This window comes from Oncorhynchus tshawytscha, linkage group LG23 (assembly GCF_018296145.1).
Source record: "Oncorhynchus tshawytscha isolate Ot180627B linkage group LG23, Otsh_v2.0, whole genome shotgun sequence".
NCBI lineage: Eukaryota > Metazoa > Chordata > Actinopteri > Salmoniformes > Salmonidae > Oncorhynchus > Oncorhynchus tshawytscha.
In genome coordinates, this window is record NC_056451.1 from 18919192 (window position 1) to 18938880 (window position 19689).

The 19689-nt window shown below is 44.9% G+C and overlaps 1 protein-coding gene across 1 annotated transcript in view; it reads right to left on the reverse strand.

Moving 5' to 3' along the window:
* The window catches only part of tsnare1 (T-SNARE Domain Containing 1), a 124785-nt gene that overhangs the window by 80799 nt on the left and 24297 nt on the right, over window positions 1-19689 (reverse strand). Inside the window, exons 2-4 of the mRNA XM_024385522.2 lie at window positions 15687-15799; window positions 6666-6743; window positions 3953-4022 (exon numbers count right to left, since the gene is read on the reverse strand). Coding sequence (XP_024241290.1) covers window positions 3953-4022; window positions 6666-6743; window positions 15687-15774 — 236 coding nt within the window. The 5' untranslated portion in view covers window positions 15775-15799. The remainder of the gene's footprint in view (window positions 1-3952; window positions 4023-6665; window positions 6744-15686; window positions 15800-19689) is intronic.

A 19689-nucleotide genomic window follows, 5' to 3' on the forward strand; every position in this document is an offset into this window, starting at 1 on the left:
AGTGGTGTGGGGGCTGTGCTTTGGCAAAGTGGGTGGGGTTATATCCTTCCTGTTTGGCCCTGTCCGGGGGTGACCTCGGATGGGGCCACAGTGTCTTCTGACCCCTCCTGTCTCAGCCTCCAGTATTTATGCTGCAGTAGTTTATGTGTTGGGGGCTGGGGTCAGTTTGTTATATCTGGAGACTTCTCCTGTCCTATTCGGTGTCCTGTGAATCTAAGATCTAATTCTCTCCTTCTCTCTTCCTTTCTCTCTCTCGGAGGACCTGAGCCCTAGGACCTGACTCCAGGACTACCTGACATGATGACTCCTTGCTGTCCCCAGTCCACCTGGCCATGCTGCTGTTCCAGTTTCAACTGACCTGAGCCCTAGGACCATGCCCCAGGACTACCTGACATGATGACTCCTTGCTGTCCCCAGTCCACCTGGCCATGCTGCTGCTCCAGTTTCAACTTCCACCTGACTGTGCTGCTGCTCCAGTTTCAACTGTTCTGCCTTATTATTATTCGACCATGCTGGTCATTTATGAACATTTGAACATCTTGGCCATGTTCTGTTATAATCTCCACCCGGCACAGCCAGAAGAGGACTGGCCACCCCACATAGCCTGGTTCCTCTCTAGGTTTCTTCCTAGGTTTTGGCCTTTCTAGGGAGTTTTTCCTAGCCACCGTGCTTCTACACCTGCATTGCTTGCTGTTTGGGGTTTTAGGCTGGGTTTCTGTACAGCACTTTGAGATATCAGCTGATGTACGAAGGGCTATATAAATAAATTTGATTTGATTTGATTTGATTTGACCCACTCCAATTTGCATACCGCCCAAACAGACCCACAGATGATGTAATCTCTATTGCACTCCACACTGCCATTTCCCACCTGGACAAAAGGAACACCTATGTGAGATTGCTATTGATTGACTATAGCTCAGCGTTCAACACCATAGTACCCTCAAAGCTCATCACTAAGCTAAGGATCCTGGGACTAAACACCTCCCTCTGCAACTGGATCCTGGACTTCCTGATGGGCCGCCCCCAGGTGGTGAGGGTAGGTAGCAACACATCTGCCACGCTGATCCTCAACACTGGAGCTCTACAAGGGTGCATGTTCAGTCCCCTCCTGTACTCCCTGTTCACCCATGACTGCATGGCCAGGCAAGACTCCAACACCATCATTAAGTTTGCCTGATCACTGACAACAACGAGACAGCATATCGGGAGGAGGTTAGAAACCTGGCCTGGGTGGGGCCAGAATAACAACCTATCCCTCAACATAACCAAGACTACAGGAAAAGGAGGACCGAGCACGCCCCCATTCTCATCGACGGGGCTGTAGTGGAGCAGGTTGAGAGGTTCCAGTTCCTTGGTGTCCATATCACCAACAAACTAGAATGGTCCAAACACCAAGACAGTTGTGAAGAGGGCACAACAAAGCCTGTTCCTCCTCAGGAAACTAAAAAGATTTGGCATAGGTCCTGAGATCCTCAAAAGGTTCTACAGCTGCAACATTGAGAGCATTGGTTGCATCACTGGCTGGTACGGCAATTGCTCGGCCTCTGACCGCAAGGCACTACAGAGGGTAGTGCGTAAAGGACCAGTACATCACTAGGGCTAAGCTGCCTGCCATCCAGGACCTCTACACCAGGCGGTGTCAGAGGAAGGCCCTAAAAATGGTCAAAGACCCCAGCCACCCCAGTCATAGACTGTTCTTTCTACTACCGCATGGCAAGCAGTACCGGAGTGCCAAGTCTAGGACAAAAAAGCTCCTGAACAGTTTTTACCCCCAAGCCATAAGACTCCTGAACAGGTAATCAGATGGCTACCTGGACTATTTGCATTGTTTCCCCCCCCCAACCCCTCTTTTTACGCTGCTGCTACTCTCTGTTTATAATATATGCATAGTCACTTTAACTATACATTCATGTACATACTACCTCAATTGGGCCGACCAACCAGTGCTCCCGCACATTGGCTAACCGGGCTATCTGCATTGTGTCCTGCCACCCACCACCCACCACCCGCCAACCCCGCTTTTACGCTACTGCTACTCTCTGTTCATCATATATGCATAGTCAATTTAACCATGTCTACCTGTACATGCTACCTCAATCAGTCTGACTAACCGGTGTCTGTATGTAGCCTCGCTACTTTTATAGCCTCGCTACTGTATATAGCCTGTCATTTTACTGTTGTTTTATTTCTTTACTTACATATTGTTCACCGAACACCTTTTTTGCACTATTGGTTAGAGCTTGTAAGTAAGAATATCACTGTAAGGTCTACCTACACCTGTTGTATTCGGCACATGTGACAAATAAACTTTGATTTGATCATTCCACTGTACCATTCAAACATTTAACTGTACCATTCAACTGTATCATTCAACCATTCAACTGCACCATTCAACCATTAAACTGCACCATTCAACCATTCAACTGTACCCTTCAACCATTCAACTGTACCATTCAACCATTCAACTGTACCATTCAACGGTATCATTCAACCATTCAACTGCACCATTCAACCATTAAACTGCACCATTCAACCATTCAACTGTACCATTCAACCATTCAACTGTACCATTCAACCATTCAACTGTACCATTCAACCATTCAACTGCACCATTCAACCATTAAACTGCACCATTCAACCATTCAACTGTACCATTCAACGGTATCATTCAACCATTCAACTGCACCATTCAACCATTCAACTGTACCATTCAACCATTCAACTGTACCATTCAACCATTCAACCATTCAACCATTCAACTGCATAATTCAACCATTCAACTGCACAATTCAACCATTCAACTGCACAATTCAACCATTCAACTGCACCATTCAACCTTTCAACTGTAGCATTAAACCATTCAACTGTCACGGCTTTCTTCCTGGGAAGGTGAGGCGGAACAAAACACAGCGTGGTTATAGTTCATGGTTCTTTAATAAGAAAGCTCAAACATGAACAAACTACAAAACAATAAACGTGAAAACCGTAACAGTCCTAACTGGTTTATAAAACACAAAGACAGGAAACAATCACCCACAAAATACCCAAAGAATATGGCTGCCTAAATATGGTTCCCAATCAGAGACAACAATAAACACCTGCCTCTGATTGAGGACCAATCTAGGCAACTATAGACTTACCTAGACACCTAAACTGAAAACAACCCCATAAATCTACAAAAACCCCTAGACAAGACAAAACACATAAATCACCCATATCACAGCTGACACAAAGGGGTCACATCACATGGAAAACCATTTTCTTTCCAGTAATTCAGAGCAGTGAGCGCAGATCATTGTCTATAATGGTTCACATCCTGCACCAATATTAAAGAAAGCAACAGAAAGCAAAATAAACACACACACACATACACACATTCAGACAGTGTAGGTTTCCAAGGTGATCATAAAAAATGTTCATGGAATTGATGACATGCCAGGCAGCACAGTGGGGTGTAATGCATTTTAAACAGACACAATCATCTCAGATTGGCCACATTGTCATCAGGCAGAAATTTGGTAATTGCTGGCAGCTCAACTAAAACAATTATAATCAATATCGGCTATGAAAGGGGACATTGAAATATTTAGAAAATATTCTCTGTTCTGGAGCTACTGAGCTTATTGTGACCCTCGCCATGATTAAAAGACAGACAGGTCAAGCAGCATGAACACTCAGAGGCTATGTATCAGGCTACACTTTATCTGTAGCTAATGCATGGTTGCAGCAGTATGTGATGTCAATAACACAGCAGTAAATGGTTAGTGTTCAGACGGTTGGTTAATTGAGGGAGGAAGCCGTTGAGTTACTCGCTTGAGTTGCACACTAATGTGTTGATATGAATATGTAAGTACTATAATTTCTGTGTGTGTATGTGTGTGTGTGTGTGTGTGTGTGTGTGTGTGTGTGTGTGTGTGTGTGTGTGCACGTGCGTGTTGTGATTACTCACAGGCTCTGTCGCAGTTCAGCAGTGTCTCTGGACGTTCCCAAAGATTGAAGACTCTTCTCTAATGTTACAACTGAGATGGGGAGGGAACATATAGCATTGTAAACATCAAAGAAGTGCTTTTACAGTACTTAACCTCAGCAAAAAAAGAAACGTCCCTTTTTTCAGGACCCTGTCTTTCAGAGATAATTCGTAAAAATACAAATAACTTCACAGATCTTCATTGTAAAGGGTTGAACCTTTCTGGTATGCGGAACACCCCTCCACTAAACTTTTTTTTTAAATGAAAAAGCTCTCATAATAAAATTCCTCAAACATCTCAAAACATCTCAAATATCTCAAAAAATCTCTTAACTAAAATTCCTCAAACACACAAGTATTATGCATAATTTATTTTAAAGATAAACTTCTTGTCAATCCAACCACAGTGTCCGATTTCAAAAAGGCTTTACGGCGAAAGCACACCATGCGATTATGTTAGGACAGCGCCTAGCCACAAAAAAACATACAGACATTTTCCAGCCAAGGAGAGGTGTCACAAAAGTCAGAAATAGCGTTAAAATTAATCAGTTAACTTTGATGATCTTCATCTGGTGGCACTCCCAGGACTCCATGTTACAATACATTTTTGTTTTGTTCGATAAAGTTCATCTTTATGTCCAAAAACCTCCTTTTTGTTTGCGCGTTTAGTTCAGTAATCCATATGCACAAAGCTTGAGCACAACACCCAGATGAAAAGTCAAAAAAGTTCCATTAAAGTTCATAGAAACATGTCAAACGATGTCTATAATCAATCCTTAGGATCTCTTTATCATAAATATTCAATATTATTTCAACCGGATAACAGCGTTGACAATAGAAAAGAAAGATAACCAAGGATGCTCTCATGGCCACGCTTGATAAACAACTCATGGCTTTCAGCTGAGCCACTTACTCTGAGTGGTCTTATTATCTCCCCTTTCACAATAGAAGCCTGAAACAACTTCTAAAGACTGTTGACATCTACTGGACGCCTTAGAAAGTGCAATCTGACACCACAGACACTGGATATTGGATAGGCATTCACTTGAAAACTACAAACCTCAGAATTCCCACATCCTGGTTGGATTCTTCTCAGTTTCTCACCTGCCATATGAGTTCTGTTATACTCACAGACATTATTTTAACAGTTTTGGAAACTTTAGAGTGTTTTCTATCTACTAATTATGTGCATATCCTAGCTTCTGGGCCTGAGTAACAGTTTACTCTGGGCACGCTTTTCATCCAAACTTCCCAATGCTGCCCCCTATCCCAAACAGGTTTTAAACACTGTTCCCCATGCTTTTAAACACTGTTCCCCATGAACCATAAACAATTCATGAACATGGACCTGTGGAATGGTCGTTTAGACACTAACAGCTTACAGATGGTAGGCAAATAAGGTCACAGTTATGAAACGTAGGACACTAAAGAGGCCTTTCTACTGACTCTGAAAAACACCAAAAGAAAGATGCCCTGCTCATCCCTGCTAATCTGCGTGAACGTGCCTCAGGCATGCTGCAAGGAGGCATGAGGACTGCAGATGTGGCCAGGGCAATAAATTGCAATGTCCGTACTGTGAGACGCAAAAGACAGCGCTACAGAGAGACAGGATAGACAGCTGATCATCCTCGCAGTGGCAGACCATGTGTAACAACACCTGCACAGGAACGGTACATTCGAACATCACACTAGCAGGACAAGTACAGGATGACAACAACAACTGCCCAAGTTACACCAGGAACGCACAATCTCTCCATCAGTGCTCAGACTGTCCGCAATATGCCGAGGTCATCACCAGTTATCACCGGCAACAACGTTGCCTATGGGCACAAACCCACCGTCGCTGGACCAGACAGGACTGGCAAAAAGTGCTGGACTGACGAGTCACGGTTTTGTCTCACCAGGGGTGATGGTCGGATTCGCGTTTATCGAGGCCTGTACTCTGGAGTGGGATCAATTTGGAGGTGGAGGGTCCGTCATGATCTGGGGTGGTGTGTCACAGCATCATCAGACTGAGCTTACTGTCATTGCAGGCAATCTCAATGTGTGCGTTACAGGGAAGACATCTTCCTCCGTCATGTGGTACCCTTCCTGCAGACTCATCCTGACATGACCCTGCAGCATGACAATGCCACCAGTCATACTGCTCGTTCTGTGCGTGATTTCCTGCAAGACAGGAATGTCAGTGTTCTGACATGGCCAGCAAAGAGCCTGGATCTCAAACCCATTGAGAACTTCTGGGACCTGTTGAATTGGAGGGTGAGGGCTAGGGCCATTCCCCCCAGAAATGTCCGGGAACTTGCAGGTGCCTTGGTGGAAGAGTTGGGTAACATCTCACAGCAAGAACGGGCAAATCTAGTGCAGTCCATGAAGAGGAGATGCACTGCAGTACTTAATGCAGCTGGTGGCCACACCAGATACTGACTGTTACTTTTTATTTTGACCTCCCCCTTTGTTCAGGGACACATTATTCAATTTATGTTTGTCACATGTCTGTGGAACTTGTTCAGTTTATGTCTCAGTTGTTGAATCTTGTTATGGTCATACAAATATTTACACATATGTTAAGTTTGCAAGAAAATAAACACAGTTGACAGTGACAGGACATTTCTTTTTTTGCTGAGTTTATATCAACAGTATAACAGAAAAGGCACAGTTACACATGTACACACACAAACATATATTCAAGACTCACCATTTGCGTTGATCTGGAAAATGTTGGAAGAGGTCTCTTGAAACACGTCTTGCAGCTCTGAGGAGCTGACCTGTGTTGCTTGGAGAAGACATGATTTCAGTTCGATGGAGCATGATAAAAACACACCAATAACAAGGCAGATATCGTAGGTAAAACACAACAGCCACAGAGCTGTTCCATCATGAAATGTGTTACAGTGAATTTGGGGTTTAGCCTTGTCCAGGACTGTAATCCGGGTCCATCGACTATGAACCAAACACCTTAGGTAACTGCTAAATAGCTCGGAGAGAATGTACACTGTTTATCATGAGGCAGACAGAAAAAACAGGCCAAGGTCGGACTCTGTCTAATTCTGACCCCTAAAGTGATTGTAAAGTGACTTGGAAAGTTATTTTTTGACATTTTTCTCCAACTACTACCAGTAGTGTGTGAAAATGACAATGGGTGGTGGGGGATTACTGTTTGGAATGAAAAATGACAGGAAAAGAAAGAGGAAAAATGTTGAACCTGCATATTGTATAAGCATTGTTCCATTAAGCTGTGCTCTTTAACCACAACTGACCACCAGAATAACAAAAGGAAGGTTTGCAGTTCACTGAGACATATGATCGACACGTCTGCATATTAAGGGTCATTGACTTGATTTAACAAACTATGGACAGTTTCCTGTGGTGGAAGAAATATGATTAAGTCTAAAGTACACAGTATATGACAGCAATACATTTTAAAATGGTGTCATTTTTCAGTTCAATGACCATTACTGCCCCTAGTGTGATCTACATACTCCCGCCTTCGTCACACGCTTGTCCAGTTCTTCCCATCGTTATGATAAATGGCGGATGCTCAATGTTCATGCTACTTCACATGGAACCACCTATGTCTGTGTGGAGGAACTCAGAGGGCTAAGTCATCCCTCTCCTCGCATCAGTGACCCAGTGTTTCACACTCTGCTGATGGAGGGATAGAGGGAGAGATGGAAGGATGGAGGACTACAGAAGGGTGACACAAGGTCACCCAATGACACGGATGGTGTGTGCGATTTCAGGGGGACATTGATTACTCTGCACAATTCTACCCACTGACCAGTGGCATTACCCTGGTCTCTCTTCTGTCTGTTCATCCTTGTATGACATCTGATTAGGTTTTGTTTGTCTCTGTGAGTATGTGAGTTATCATGTAGGCAGTGTCTGGGTGTAATGTTTCAGACTACACTTGGTTGGGGGCTTAGCTAGTTGGGTTGTAGCAGTGTGTGTGTGTGTGTGTGTGTGTGTGTGTGTGTGTGTGTGTGTGTGTGTGTGTGTGTGTGTGTGCATGCCTATGTGTAGTCAGGTCTGCAATGTGTGTCTGTGATGCCTGACCATGCCCGGTTCACGGTCAAATGAGTTGAATGTGTGTGAGACAGATATCGTGGCCGATATCATCCACTGCAGACTGCTGTGTTACGTAAACCCCCCCCTGCTGGTGGGGAAGCGGTAGCACGACAGGATCACTTCTAAGCCCTTTATCTTCCACCACCTGGATCCAGCCCCACTCTCTCTTCAATTATCACACACAGACGCACACACACAGAGACACAGGCACACAAAGACACACCTACACACACACACACACACACACACACACACACACACACACACACACACACACACACACACACACACACACACACACACACACACACACACACACGTACACACACACACACCTACACACACACACACACACACACACACACTCACATCAGCATGACATGCAAATACAGTGCCTTTGGAAAGTATTCAGACCCCTTGATATTTTCCACTTTTTGTTACACTACAGCCTTATTCTCCATTGGATAAAAACAAATCTCAGCAATCTACACACAATACCCATTAATAACAAAGCGAAAACATTTAAAAAAAAACATTTTTGCAAATGTATTAATAATAAAAAACAGAAATACCTTTACATAAAGTATTCAGTGTCTTTGCTATGAGACTCCAAATTGAGCTCTGGTGCATCCTGTTTCCATTGATCATCCTTAAGATGTTTAACCAACTTGATTGGAGTCCGCTTGTGGTAAATTCAGTTGACTGGACATGATGTGGAAAGGCACACAGCTGTGTATATAAGTTCCCACAGTTGACAGTGCATGTCAGAGCAAACACCAAGCCATGAGGTCGAAGGAATTGTCCGTAGAGCTCCGAGACAGGATTGTGTAGAGGCACAGATCTGGAGAAGGGTACCAAAACAATCTGCAGCATTGAAGGTTCCAAAGAACACAGTGGCCTCCACATCATTCTTAAATGGAGGAAGTTTGGAACCATCAAGAGTCTTCCTAGAGCTGGCCGCCCGGCCAAACTGAGCAATTGGGGGAGAAGGGCCTTGCTCAGGGAGGTGACCAAGAACCCGATGGTCACTCTGACAGAGCTGCATAGTTCCTCTGTGGAGATTAGAGAACCTTCCAGAAGGACAACCATCTCTACGGCACTCCACCAATCAGGCCTTTATGGTAGAGTGGCCAGACAGAAGCCACTCCTCAGTAAAAGGCACATGACAGCCCATTTGGAGTTTACCAAAAGGCACCTAAAGGACTCTCAGACCATGATAAACAAGATTCTCTGGTCTGATGAAACCAAGAATGAACTCTTTGTCTTGAATCCCAAGAGTCACGTCTGGATGAAACCTATCGCAATCCCTACAGTTAAGCATGGTGGTGGTAGCATCATGCTGTGTTTGTCAGCGGCAGGGACTGGGAGACTAGTCAGGATCGAGGGAGAGATTAATGGAGCAATGTACAGAGAGATCCTTGATGAAAACCTTCACCAGAGCACTCAGGACCTCAGACTGGGGCAAAGGTTCACCTTTCAACAAGACAACGACCCTAAGCATACAGCAAAGACAACGCAGGAGTGGCTTTGGGACAAGTCTCTGAATGTCCTTGAGTAGCCCAGCCAGAGCCCGGACTTGAACTTGATCGAACATCTCTGGAGAGACCTGAAAATAGATGTGCAGCGATGTTCCCCATCCAACCTGACAGAGCTTGAGAGGATCTGCAGAGAAGATTGGGGGAAACTCCCCAAATAGAGGTGTGCCAAGCAACCAAGAAGACTCGAGGCTGTAATCACTGCCAAAGGTGCTGCAACAAAGTGCTGAGTAAAGGGTCTGAATACTTATGTAAATGTGATATTTATGTTATATTTATTTTATAAATTAGCAAACATTTCTAAAAACCTGTTTTTGCTCTGTCATTATGGGGTATTGTGTGTAGATTGATGAGGAAAAATTGTAGAAAAAGGCTATAACATTACAAAATGGGGAAAAAGTGAAGGGGTCTGAATACTTTCTGATTGCACGGGAATATACAATCTTTAAGTCATGAGCAAACTCTCTCCTTCATTTTCACTCTATTTACCTTTCACTATCTCACACGAATGCTTGCACGCACACACACACACACACACACACACACACACACACACACACACACACACACACACACACACACACACACACACACGACAACGACTACTGGAGGGTATCTGACACAGTCATTACTCTAGTGTCGCCATGTCCCCGCAAGGGGATCTTGGACTCCTGGCTGCTACACTGGCTCTCTGCCTGACAAGCTGGCACAGAAAGAACAAGGGATGGAGGGAGGTGGAGAGAGGAAAGGAATGGAGAGAATAGAGAAGGGTGAGGCAGGAAGAAAGACTAAGATAGGGATAGAAAGGTAGCCAGGTCTGGGAAAAACGTTAGAAAGGCATTTACAAATGTTTAATGTGCTTAATTGGGCCTTTTTTCCTCCTGTCTCCTATCTGTCTCTACAGTGCTTTGGAAGAGGTCTGAACCTATAATCACATCATAATGTCTAGCAGATCTACATCCAACTGCATCACTCAGCACAATCTCCATAAAGAGAGTGTAAAAGGAAGTGATTAAAATGTGTCTTCACACTGCGGCACGACAGGTTGAGAATTGCTGAACAACTGATACAGAAGCTGCTGATTTCGACCTACACACACACACGCAAACACACAAAACACACACAGTGCTACAGTGATGAATGAAAACCTCAGCAACACTCGAGAGACGAATTAACATCCTGGCCTTTGCAGAGTCGCTTGTCGATACGGCAAATGCACTATCTGCAACACGTTCAATTACACTCTCAAATCAGAGCGCAACTTAATCAAAAGCCCCCATCTCATTACCTTCGAGGTCAGCAGCTGTCGTTCCACTGTGGAAACTCTTCCTAAAACAGGGCCAGGCTGGGCATAGACCCACTGCAGAGGAAAAATAGCCTTTTCTCCTTTCTTGCTCCCAGAGGAGCTTCTAAAGACTATTTCAGTATGTGATGCCTTTTAATACTTACACACAAATTGGAGACAAAAAGCACACCTTGATTCTAGCTATATAACCTAGGTCAGGTAATTCTCAGATAATTCTCACAAGCTCGTGTTAACTACCATAGCTAACTTGGTTTTTAGGCTTCCGGACAATCTACTGTAAGTTCAACACTCGAACAGTCACACTACGCAACTACACACAGACCATGTTGGGTTGCCATAAAACATGCTATAGCCTAGCCTGCATACACTGCAGTTTCTATAACAAACTTAATGCTAGGTTTATTTTGGGGCATGATGTGAGCAGGCCTGGAGATACAGTACCTGGAGTGACAAGGCAACAAAAACACACAACAAGCATTAAAGATTCACCGTTTCAACATAGCTCTACCCTCCACCCACTTCAAAGTGATCTCTCTTCTCCTCTGTTGGTGTGTTCCAGTCAGGAGACATAGACAATGCAGGAGCACATTCAATGATGATCATGAAAGCATCTTCTTCTCCTGTTCCAAAATAACAGTGCATTTAGCCAGAACACCATGCTGTTCAAGCTTTGCTGTTTGCCAGGTAGTCTGATGATAATAGTCCCTTTACAGTTCTCAATCACTCACCCACTCCCCCATCCATAACAAATTACAGAGTTGGCAAAGATAGAACACAGGCAGCAAATACAACTATTTTGTGGCCAACAATATATCTTCAGCAACTCAAAACATGAATTGTGTCACACTCATATCTGATATTTCAGATATCCATACACTAAATACATTGAAGTTGGAGAGGCGTCAAATGCCCACTAAAGCTAAATATAGTTCTAATGGACTTTCTTAATGCACTGAGAAAGTGCTATGAGTGTGAGCCTCTTCCTCCATCTGCTTGGTGCTAACTGGCTCTCTTTCCCCAGAATTAGACTGATGACGCATCATCAATGTTGCTGTATGATGCACTGTATGCAGCTACACAAATATGTGTTGGAGAATCTCCTATCCATACGGTTGCCTTCTGTAGCCCTCTAAAAATACCATCGTGAATATGTTCTGATGCAGTGAGAGTCTGACGCAAAGCTTGACCTTTCGAATGCTAATTTCAAATATATCTTTCACAATACCTTCTTTCATACAGATGCTGAGTATTTCAAAATGTGCTTTATGCTAGATAAACACATTTAATTAATTGTGGTGAATCACCATTGAAACTTTGTTAGCGTGCATGATTATGCATCATCAATCCGACAAAAGAAGCAAAACAAACGACCTTTAACTTACTCCCACAATGTTTTCCAACTCTTGAGCAACACCATCTCTTCCAAGCTGTACGGTATTCTACCATTGTAGTTCTAGTAACATTCTAGTTCTAACCTGAATACGTGAATCCAGACCACTGCAACCAATTCACTCCCAGCGGCTCCAATGACATTGTCATGGCTGCTCAGCACACACCCCACTTGGGCCACTTACGGACCCTCAGCGGTACCTGTGGCTGGTAGAGTGGGCTCTCATTAAGGTCTCCTCCCAGACAAACAGCTCTCCATCCCAAACAATTCTAATGACCAGGGCTGGGGCTGTGGAGCAGAGCACTAGAGGGGTCTAACGAGACTGGTCTATCCCAGGATCAGGCCCAGAACACAGGGAGAACACGGCGAGAACAGGCCGGGCCAACCTGGTGTGCTGCTGAACACAATTGCGGTTCTCTTTATTGGCATTACAACTGTTCAAACACACACACACCAGGAACAGCAGAGCCCAACAGTGTGTTTTCTCCACAAGCAGACCAAGGAGAGTGCCTCCACTTTTTGACCACAAGTGATCGAAGAAAAGAGATTGGAGAATAAGAGTGAGTGAATGTTCACGAGAGATCGCAGACAGACACTACTAGGAGTTTGATAGACTAAGCACCCACCCGGGGAGTAGAAGAGGAGAGTTGCATACATGCTGGAAGGGCTTGAAAGCTTTGGCAAGAGGAAGGAGGAGAAAGATTATCCCGACTGACAGCTCCATTAGAGACTCTACCTGGGCTTTGATCATTTCCTGAGCCCCCCTCCACTGCTACACAGCTCAGTACAGCTCAGTCACACACGCACACACACGCACACACGCACGCACACACACACACAGCTCAGTCGCGCACGCACACACACACACACACACACACAGCTCAGTCGGCGCAAGCAGCAAGCACCAGAAGCCACACACAGCAAATCTGACAGGCTCCGGCCCGCTGAAAGGGCCCCGGCTTCACTGTGATCAAAGCTACTCTCTCTGATGGCTCAGGCCCCCATCTGTCTCCCCATAACACTGAGGCTGCCACAGCACACACTACACAGTCTGCTCTTTATACACTAGGGAGAGAGGGAGGGGAGGTAGAGAGAGAGAGAGAGAGAGAGAGAGAGAGAGAGAGATGGGGAAAGAAAGAGAGAGAGAGAGATGGGGAAAGAAAGAGAGAGAGAGAGAGAGATAGGGGGAAAGAGTGAGTGAGATATAGGGGGAAAGAGTGAGATAGAGAGGGAGGGAGGGAGAAAAAGGGAAAGAGTGAGTGAGATATAGGAGGAAAGAGTGTGAGAGAGAGAGAGAGAGAGAGAGAGAGAGAGAGAGAGAGAGAGAGAGAAAGAAAGAGAAAGAGAGAGTGAGATATAGGGGGAAAGAGTGAGATAGAGGGAGGGAGAGAGAGAGGGAGAGAGAGATGGGGAACGAAAGAGAGAGAGAAACAGGGAAAGAGTGAGTGAGATATAGGAGGAAAGAGAGAGAGAGAGAGAGATGGGGAAAGAAAGAGAGAGAGAGAAAGGGGTAGAGTGAGAGAGGGAGGGAGAGAGAGAGAGAGAGAGAAAGGAAGGAAGAGAGAAAGGTAAAGAGAGAGAGAGAAAGGAAGGAAGAGAGAAAGGTAAAGAGAGAGAGAGAGAGAGAAAGGAAGGAAGAGAGAAAGGTAAAGAGAGAGAGAGAGAGAAAGGAAGGAAGAGAGAAACGTAAAGAGAGAGAGAGAGAGAAAGGAAGGAAGAGAGAAAGGTAAAGAGAGAGAGAGAGAGAGAGAGAGAGAGAGAGAGAGAGAGAGAGAGAGAAAAAGGAAGGAAGAGAGAAAGGTAAAGAGAGAGAGAGATGGGGAAAGCTCGAGAGAGTGGCAGGGGGAAAGTTAGAATAGGGGGAAAGAGAGAGAGAGAGAGGGGGGGAGATGGGAGAGAGATAAAGAGAGAGAGACAGAGAGGAGGGGGGAGACTGGGGGGAGACTGTCACTGAGTGAATGTGAATATTTATTTCTCCCAATTTTACAGTATGCAGGAGTTAAGAAACAAAAGAGCTTGTTTGATGTTTGTATGTTTCGGTCAAATTCATCTTACTTCTCTGGGTATCTGAGCTACACCCTAATTAATGCCTTGTACCAGCAACTCTTACTGGAGTGTCAGCTGTGATCACTGTTAAAAAGAAAGAGGCACATACATGCGCACATTCACAGACGAACACACAAACACACACAGAGGGTAGTGAACAATATACATCACACATACCCATTGGAGGCCTGCCTTAATCTGGCCCTATTACAAGGCTAATGTGGGAAAGGTGAAAGGTCATGGAGTAAAGCAGTGATGCTGGCAACCACCGCTTTATAACTGCATGACTGACCCTTGACCCCTAACACTCTCCAAGTTCCTGACACCACACTGCAAATCTGCTTCAGGTCATTAACACGATAACACTCCTTTGATATAGGATATCTGTTGTGAGCTGTAGAGTGGTTGTTCTCTCAAAGTCAGTGGATATTGCCTCCAAACCATTGCATGGATATTCCCTCAAAACCAGTGGATATTCCCTCCAAACCAGTGGATATTCCCTCCAAACCAGTGCATATTCCCTCCAAACCATTGCATGCATATTCCCTCCAAACCAGTGGATATTCCCTCCAAACCAGTGGATATTCCCTCCAAACCAGTGCATATTCCCTCCAACCCACTGCATATACCCTCCAAACCAGTGGATGTTCCCTCCAAACCAGTGCATATACACTCCAAACCAGTGGATATACCCTCCAAACCAGTGCATATTCCCTCCAAACCAGTGGATATTCCCTCCAAACCAGTGCATATTCCCTCCAACCCACTGCATATACCCTCCAAACCAATGCAAATTCCCTCCAAACCAGTGGATATTCCCTCCAACCCACTGCATATACCCTCCAAACCAGTGCATATTCCCTCAAAACCAGTGCATGGATATTCAAGGGAGCATATAGCAATAGCATTATCACTTCCTGAACACTTTATGTCCTGCCTCCCCCTATTCTTGATTTCTCTGCAGAGACCTCATACAGTATGACCGCTTAATTCACAGTCCATTCCTCCACACACACACACACACACACACACACACACACACACACACACACACACACACACACACACACACACACACACACACACACACACACACACACACACACACACACACACACACAGCCGTCTATTCCACAGTAGTGAACCCTATAATTGCCTCTCCTCAGGGGGTCAAGGGGTGGTAGTGTTGTCCATCCATCCATCCATAGTCAGCCTCCAAGCCCTGCGGCAGATTGACGTGACTTTGACAAACTCAGTCTTGTTTTCAATACTGTACTAAAAGTATGAGGGTCATTTAAATAGTTTGTTTCAGTTAGGGTGAAAATGTGGTGCTCAAGTTAGTATGAAATCCTGGAAGTGAATGTTTGTCTTTACCTACTGGTTGGTAGCCCTGCCTCTTGGGGCCTCCGAAGGGGTTTCGGCTGCCTCCAAAGGAGCCTCCATCGATGGATCCGTAAGACATCCTGTCCTGGCTGTTTTGGGTCTGTCTGGAACAGAGAGAACACAACAACATCAGTCGGATTGGTGGATATACTATATGGATCTGAGTATTCAATATTCCTGGTTGGTAGATTCCAGGAACCATCAGGGGAAAATATGGACATTGTGATGTAGGAATCTGTGTGTGTATTTGTACATAAATATAAGTGTGTGTATGAACTGAATCCCCGATTCCACAGTGACATTATGCATCATGACTCAGCCTCCCCCCGTCTATATGGAGGTGTGCAAAACATCACTGAAAAGGTTAAAGAATGCATAGTGAATGTGTTTTCCATCCAAGACACATGACATCTATGAAGCCCTGTGCCTACCAGCATCACAACCAAAGGTCACATGGTATCAAGATTTCATAATCTGTCCTGTAAGACATTCAGCCCTCTGTGAATAGCAGGCATTGAACTAAGTAGGCTTGTAATTGTGTTCTAATGTCATTGTCCAGCTGCCCTTTTGTGGTTTTGAAGCTAGTCTGGTGTTGTCTGGCACCCGGGTCTGGGTATGTGAACACTGGCATTCATGACCGTCTCATAAGGGTGGCAAAGGAACAGAGAGAGGGGAATCAGAGAGAGGGAGAGAGAGAGAGAGAGAGAGAGAGAGAGAGAGAGAGAGAGAGAGAGAGAGCGAGAGAGAGAGAGGGGAGGGAGAAGGACAGAAGGAGAAATGAGAGACGAGGGATAGAGAGAGGACATGGAGAGAGGGGTAGAAGGAAAGAGGGAGAGGAGATGGAGAGAAAGGAGAAGGAGGGAGGGAGAGGAGAGAGAGCAAGAGGACATGGAGAGAGGGGTAGAAGGAGGGAGAGGAGATGGGGAGCGAGAGGACATGGAGATGGGAGGGAGGGAGAGGAGATGGAGAGCGAGAGGACATGGAGAGAGGGGTAGAAGGAGGGAGAGGAGAGGAGATGGAGAGCGAGAGGACATGGAGATAGGGGTAGAAGGACGGAGGGAGAGGAGGGAGAGGAGAGACAGAGCGAAAGGACATGGAGAGAGGGGTAGAAGGAGGGAGAGGAGATGGAGAGAGAGAGGACATGGAGAAAGGGGTAGAAGGAGGGAGGGAGAGGAGAGGGAGAGCGAGAGGACATGGAGAGAGGGGTAGAAGGAGGGAAGGAGAGGAGAGACAGAGCGAGAGGACATGGAGAGAGGGGTAGAAGGAGGGAGAGGAGAGGGAGAGCGAGAGGACATGGAGAGAGGGGTAGAAGGAGGGAAGGAGAGGAGAGACAGAGCGAGAGGACATGGAGAGAGGGTAGAAGGAGGAGAGGAGAGACAGAGTGAAAGGACATGGAGAGAGGGGTAGAAGGAGGGAGAGGAGATGGAGAGAGAGAGGACATGGAGATAGGGGTAGAAGGAGGGAGGGAGAGGAGAGACAGAGCAAGAGGACATGGAGAGAGGGGTAGAAGGAGGGAGAGGAGATGGAGAGAGAGAGGACATGGAGAGAGGGGTAGAAGGAGGGAGAGGAGATGGAGAGAGAGGACATGGAGATAGGGGTAGAAGGAGGGAGAGGAGATGGAGAGAGAGGACATGGAGAGAGGGGTAGAAGGAGGGAGAGGAGATGGAGAGAGAGAGGACATGGAGAGAGGGGTAGAAGGAGAGAGGGAGAGGAGATGGAGAGAGAGGAGACGGGGGGATTTAGTCCCATCTTCAGTGAGAGACAGAGAATCAGATTTACTGGAACCACGTGGTCATTTAACCTGATTCATTTTCAGAAAGCAGCAATATGAATTACTGTTGGCAGCCAATAAACGATCTCTCTCTGCTCCTTTTGAATCCCAGACCAGTCACGTGTCACTAGTCACTGTAGTGCCTGGTGCTCCAGCCTTCTGAAGTGTGCATAGGCATTGCGTGTCTCAATACGTGCTCTCACTCTGAACAGTACCTACAAATATACAGATTTTCAGACCAACTTTCTTAGACACGTTCTCTTTTCTTCTCCCACATTCTATATAGGAATATATACACACAATATACATACACACACTTGTATATGTGTATACCACACACAGAAACACAACACACACACATGCTCAAACACACACATGTGGACACACACACAGATACACAAACACAAGTACACACGCACGCACACACACACACCCACATCCTATTTTTTATTTTATTTTTTATTTTTATATGTGTCTCTCATAGTTCGGCCAGTCACCCTTGTGAAGAGTGAGGTCTGAGCAGAGGAGAGGACTGCATGATGTAGTAACACAATGAGTGGATCCCACTGTCATTACTCATTGCCTTAGTGTTCCTGGTCCCTGCACCAGCTATACCCATGCACCCCTGGCCTTCACCCAGCCTCTCCCTCTCTGCCTGGCCTGGTGATGTCATCAACACTCGCCCTGGTCTCTGACTCACAATAGAGCTCTGTGATTGGCTGAGCAGAGAGTGTCCTGACTGCTATATCACTCCCCATCTTGTCTCTGAGGCTGGTGGTATTCTATAGACATGGGGTTCTACTTGAGATTGCTTAGTACTACTACAGTAAATCTACAGGACTAGACAATAGGCAAATAAAAATGTAATCAAATGTGGGGGAACATTATTAGGATATAACATATTTTTCACTATCAATAATAAAGCAGCCATGAGTTCCTTGGTGATGGGAGCATTTCTCTCTCTCTTGCTCTCTCTCTTTCTCTCTCCCTCTCTCCCCTCTCCATCCATCTTTCACCCTCTCTCTCACTCTCTCGTTCTCTCTCTCTTTCTCTCTCCCTCTCTCCCCATCTTTCACCCTCTCTCTCTTTCTCTCTCTCTCTCTTTCTCTCTCCCTCTCTCCCCAGCTTTCACCCTCTCTCTCTTTCTCTCTCTTTCTCTCCCCATCTTTCACCCTCTCTCTCACTCTCTCTCTCTTTCTGTCTCCCCATCTTTCACCCTCTCTCTCACTCTCTCCTCTTTCTCTCTCCCCATCTTTCACCCTCTCTCCCTCATCTTTCACCCCCTCTCTCCCCATCTTTCACTCTCTCTCTCTTCTCTTTCCCCCCATCTTTCACCCTCTCTCTCACTCTCTCTTTCTCTCTCCCCATCTTTCACCCTCTCTCTCTCGTTCTATTCTCTCTCCCTCTCTCCCCATCTTTCACCCTCTCTCTCACACTCTCTCGCGTTCTATTCTCTCTCTCTCCATATTCCTTTTATTAATTTGTTGGCATAAGAAGCGTCTAATTGCAGCTCAGGCAGAGTGAGCCAGAGAGCTTTTCAAACAGCCCTCGGAAAACAAATTCATTGTTTTATGAGAGAGATAAGTCTAGGGTCATTTACACATCTTACATGAAGTTGTGAGATTATTAAATAATAATGCATTGAAAACCAGAGGGAAATATGTGTGTGTGTGCATGTGTGTGTGTGTTTGTGTTTGTGTGTGTGTGTGTGTGTTTGTGTGCGTGTTTGTGTTTGTGTGTGTGTGCATGTGTGTGTGTGTTTGTGTGCACGCATGCTAGTGTGTGTTCAAATCAAATCAAATTGTATTTGTCACATGTGTCTTACAGTGAAATTCTTACTTACAAGCCCTTAACCAACAATGCTGTTTTAAGAAAAATAAGTGTTCAGTTCAAAATAGATAAGTAAAAAAAAAAAAAGAAGAAAAATAGAAAAATAACAAACTATAAGAGCAGCAGTAAAATAACAGTAATGATGAGGTATATATATATATATATATATATATATGTATGTATGTATGTATGTATGTATGTATGTACAGTAATGATGAGGTATATATATATATATATATATATATATATATATATATATATATATATGTATGTATGTATGTACATATGTACAGTAATGATGAGGTATATATATATATATGTATGTATGTATGTACGTATGTACAGTAATGATGAGGTATATATATATATATGTATGTATGTATGTACGTATGT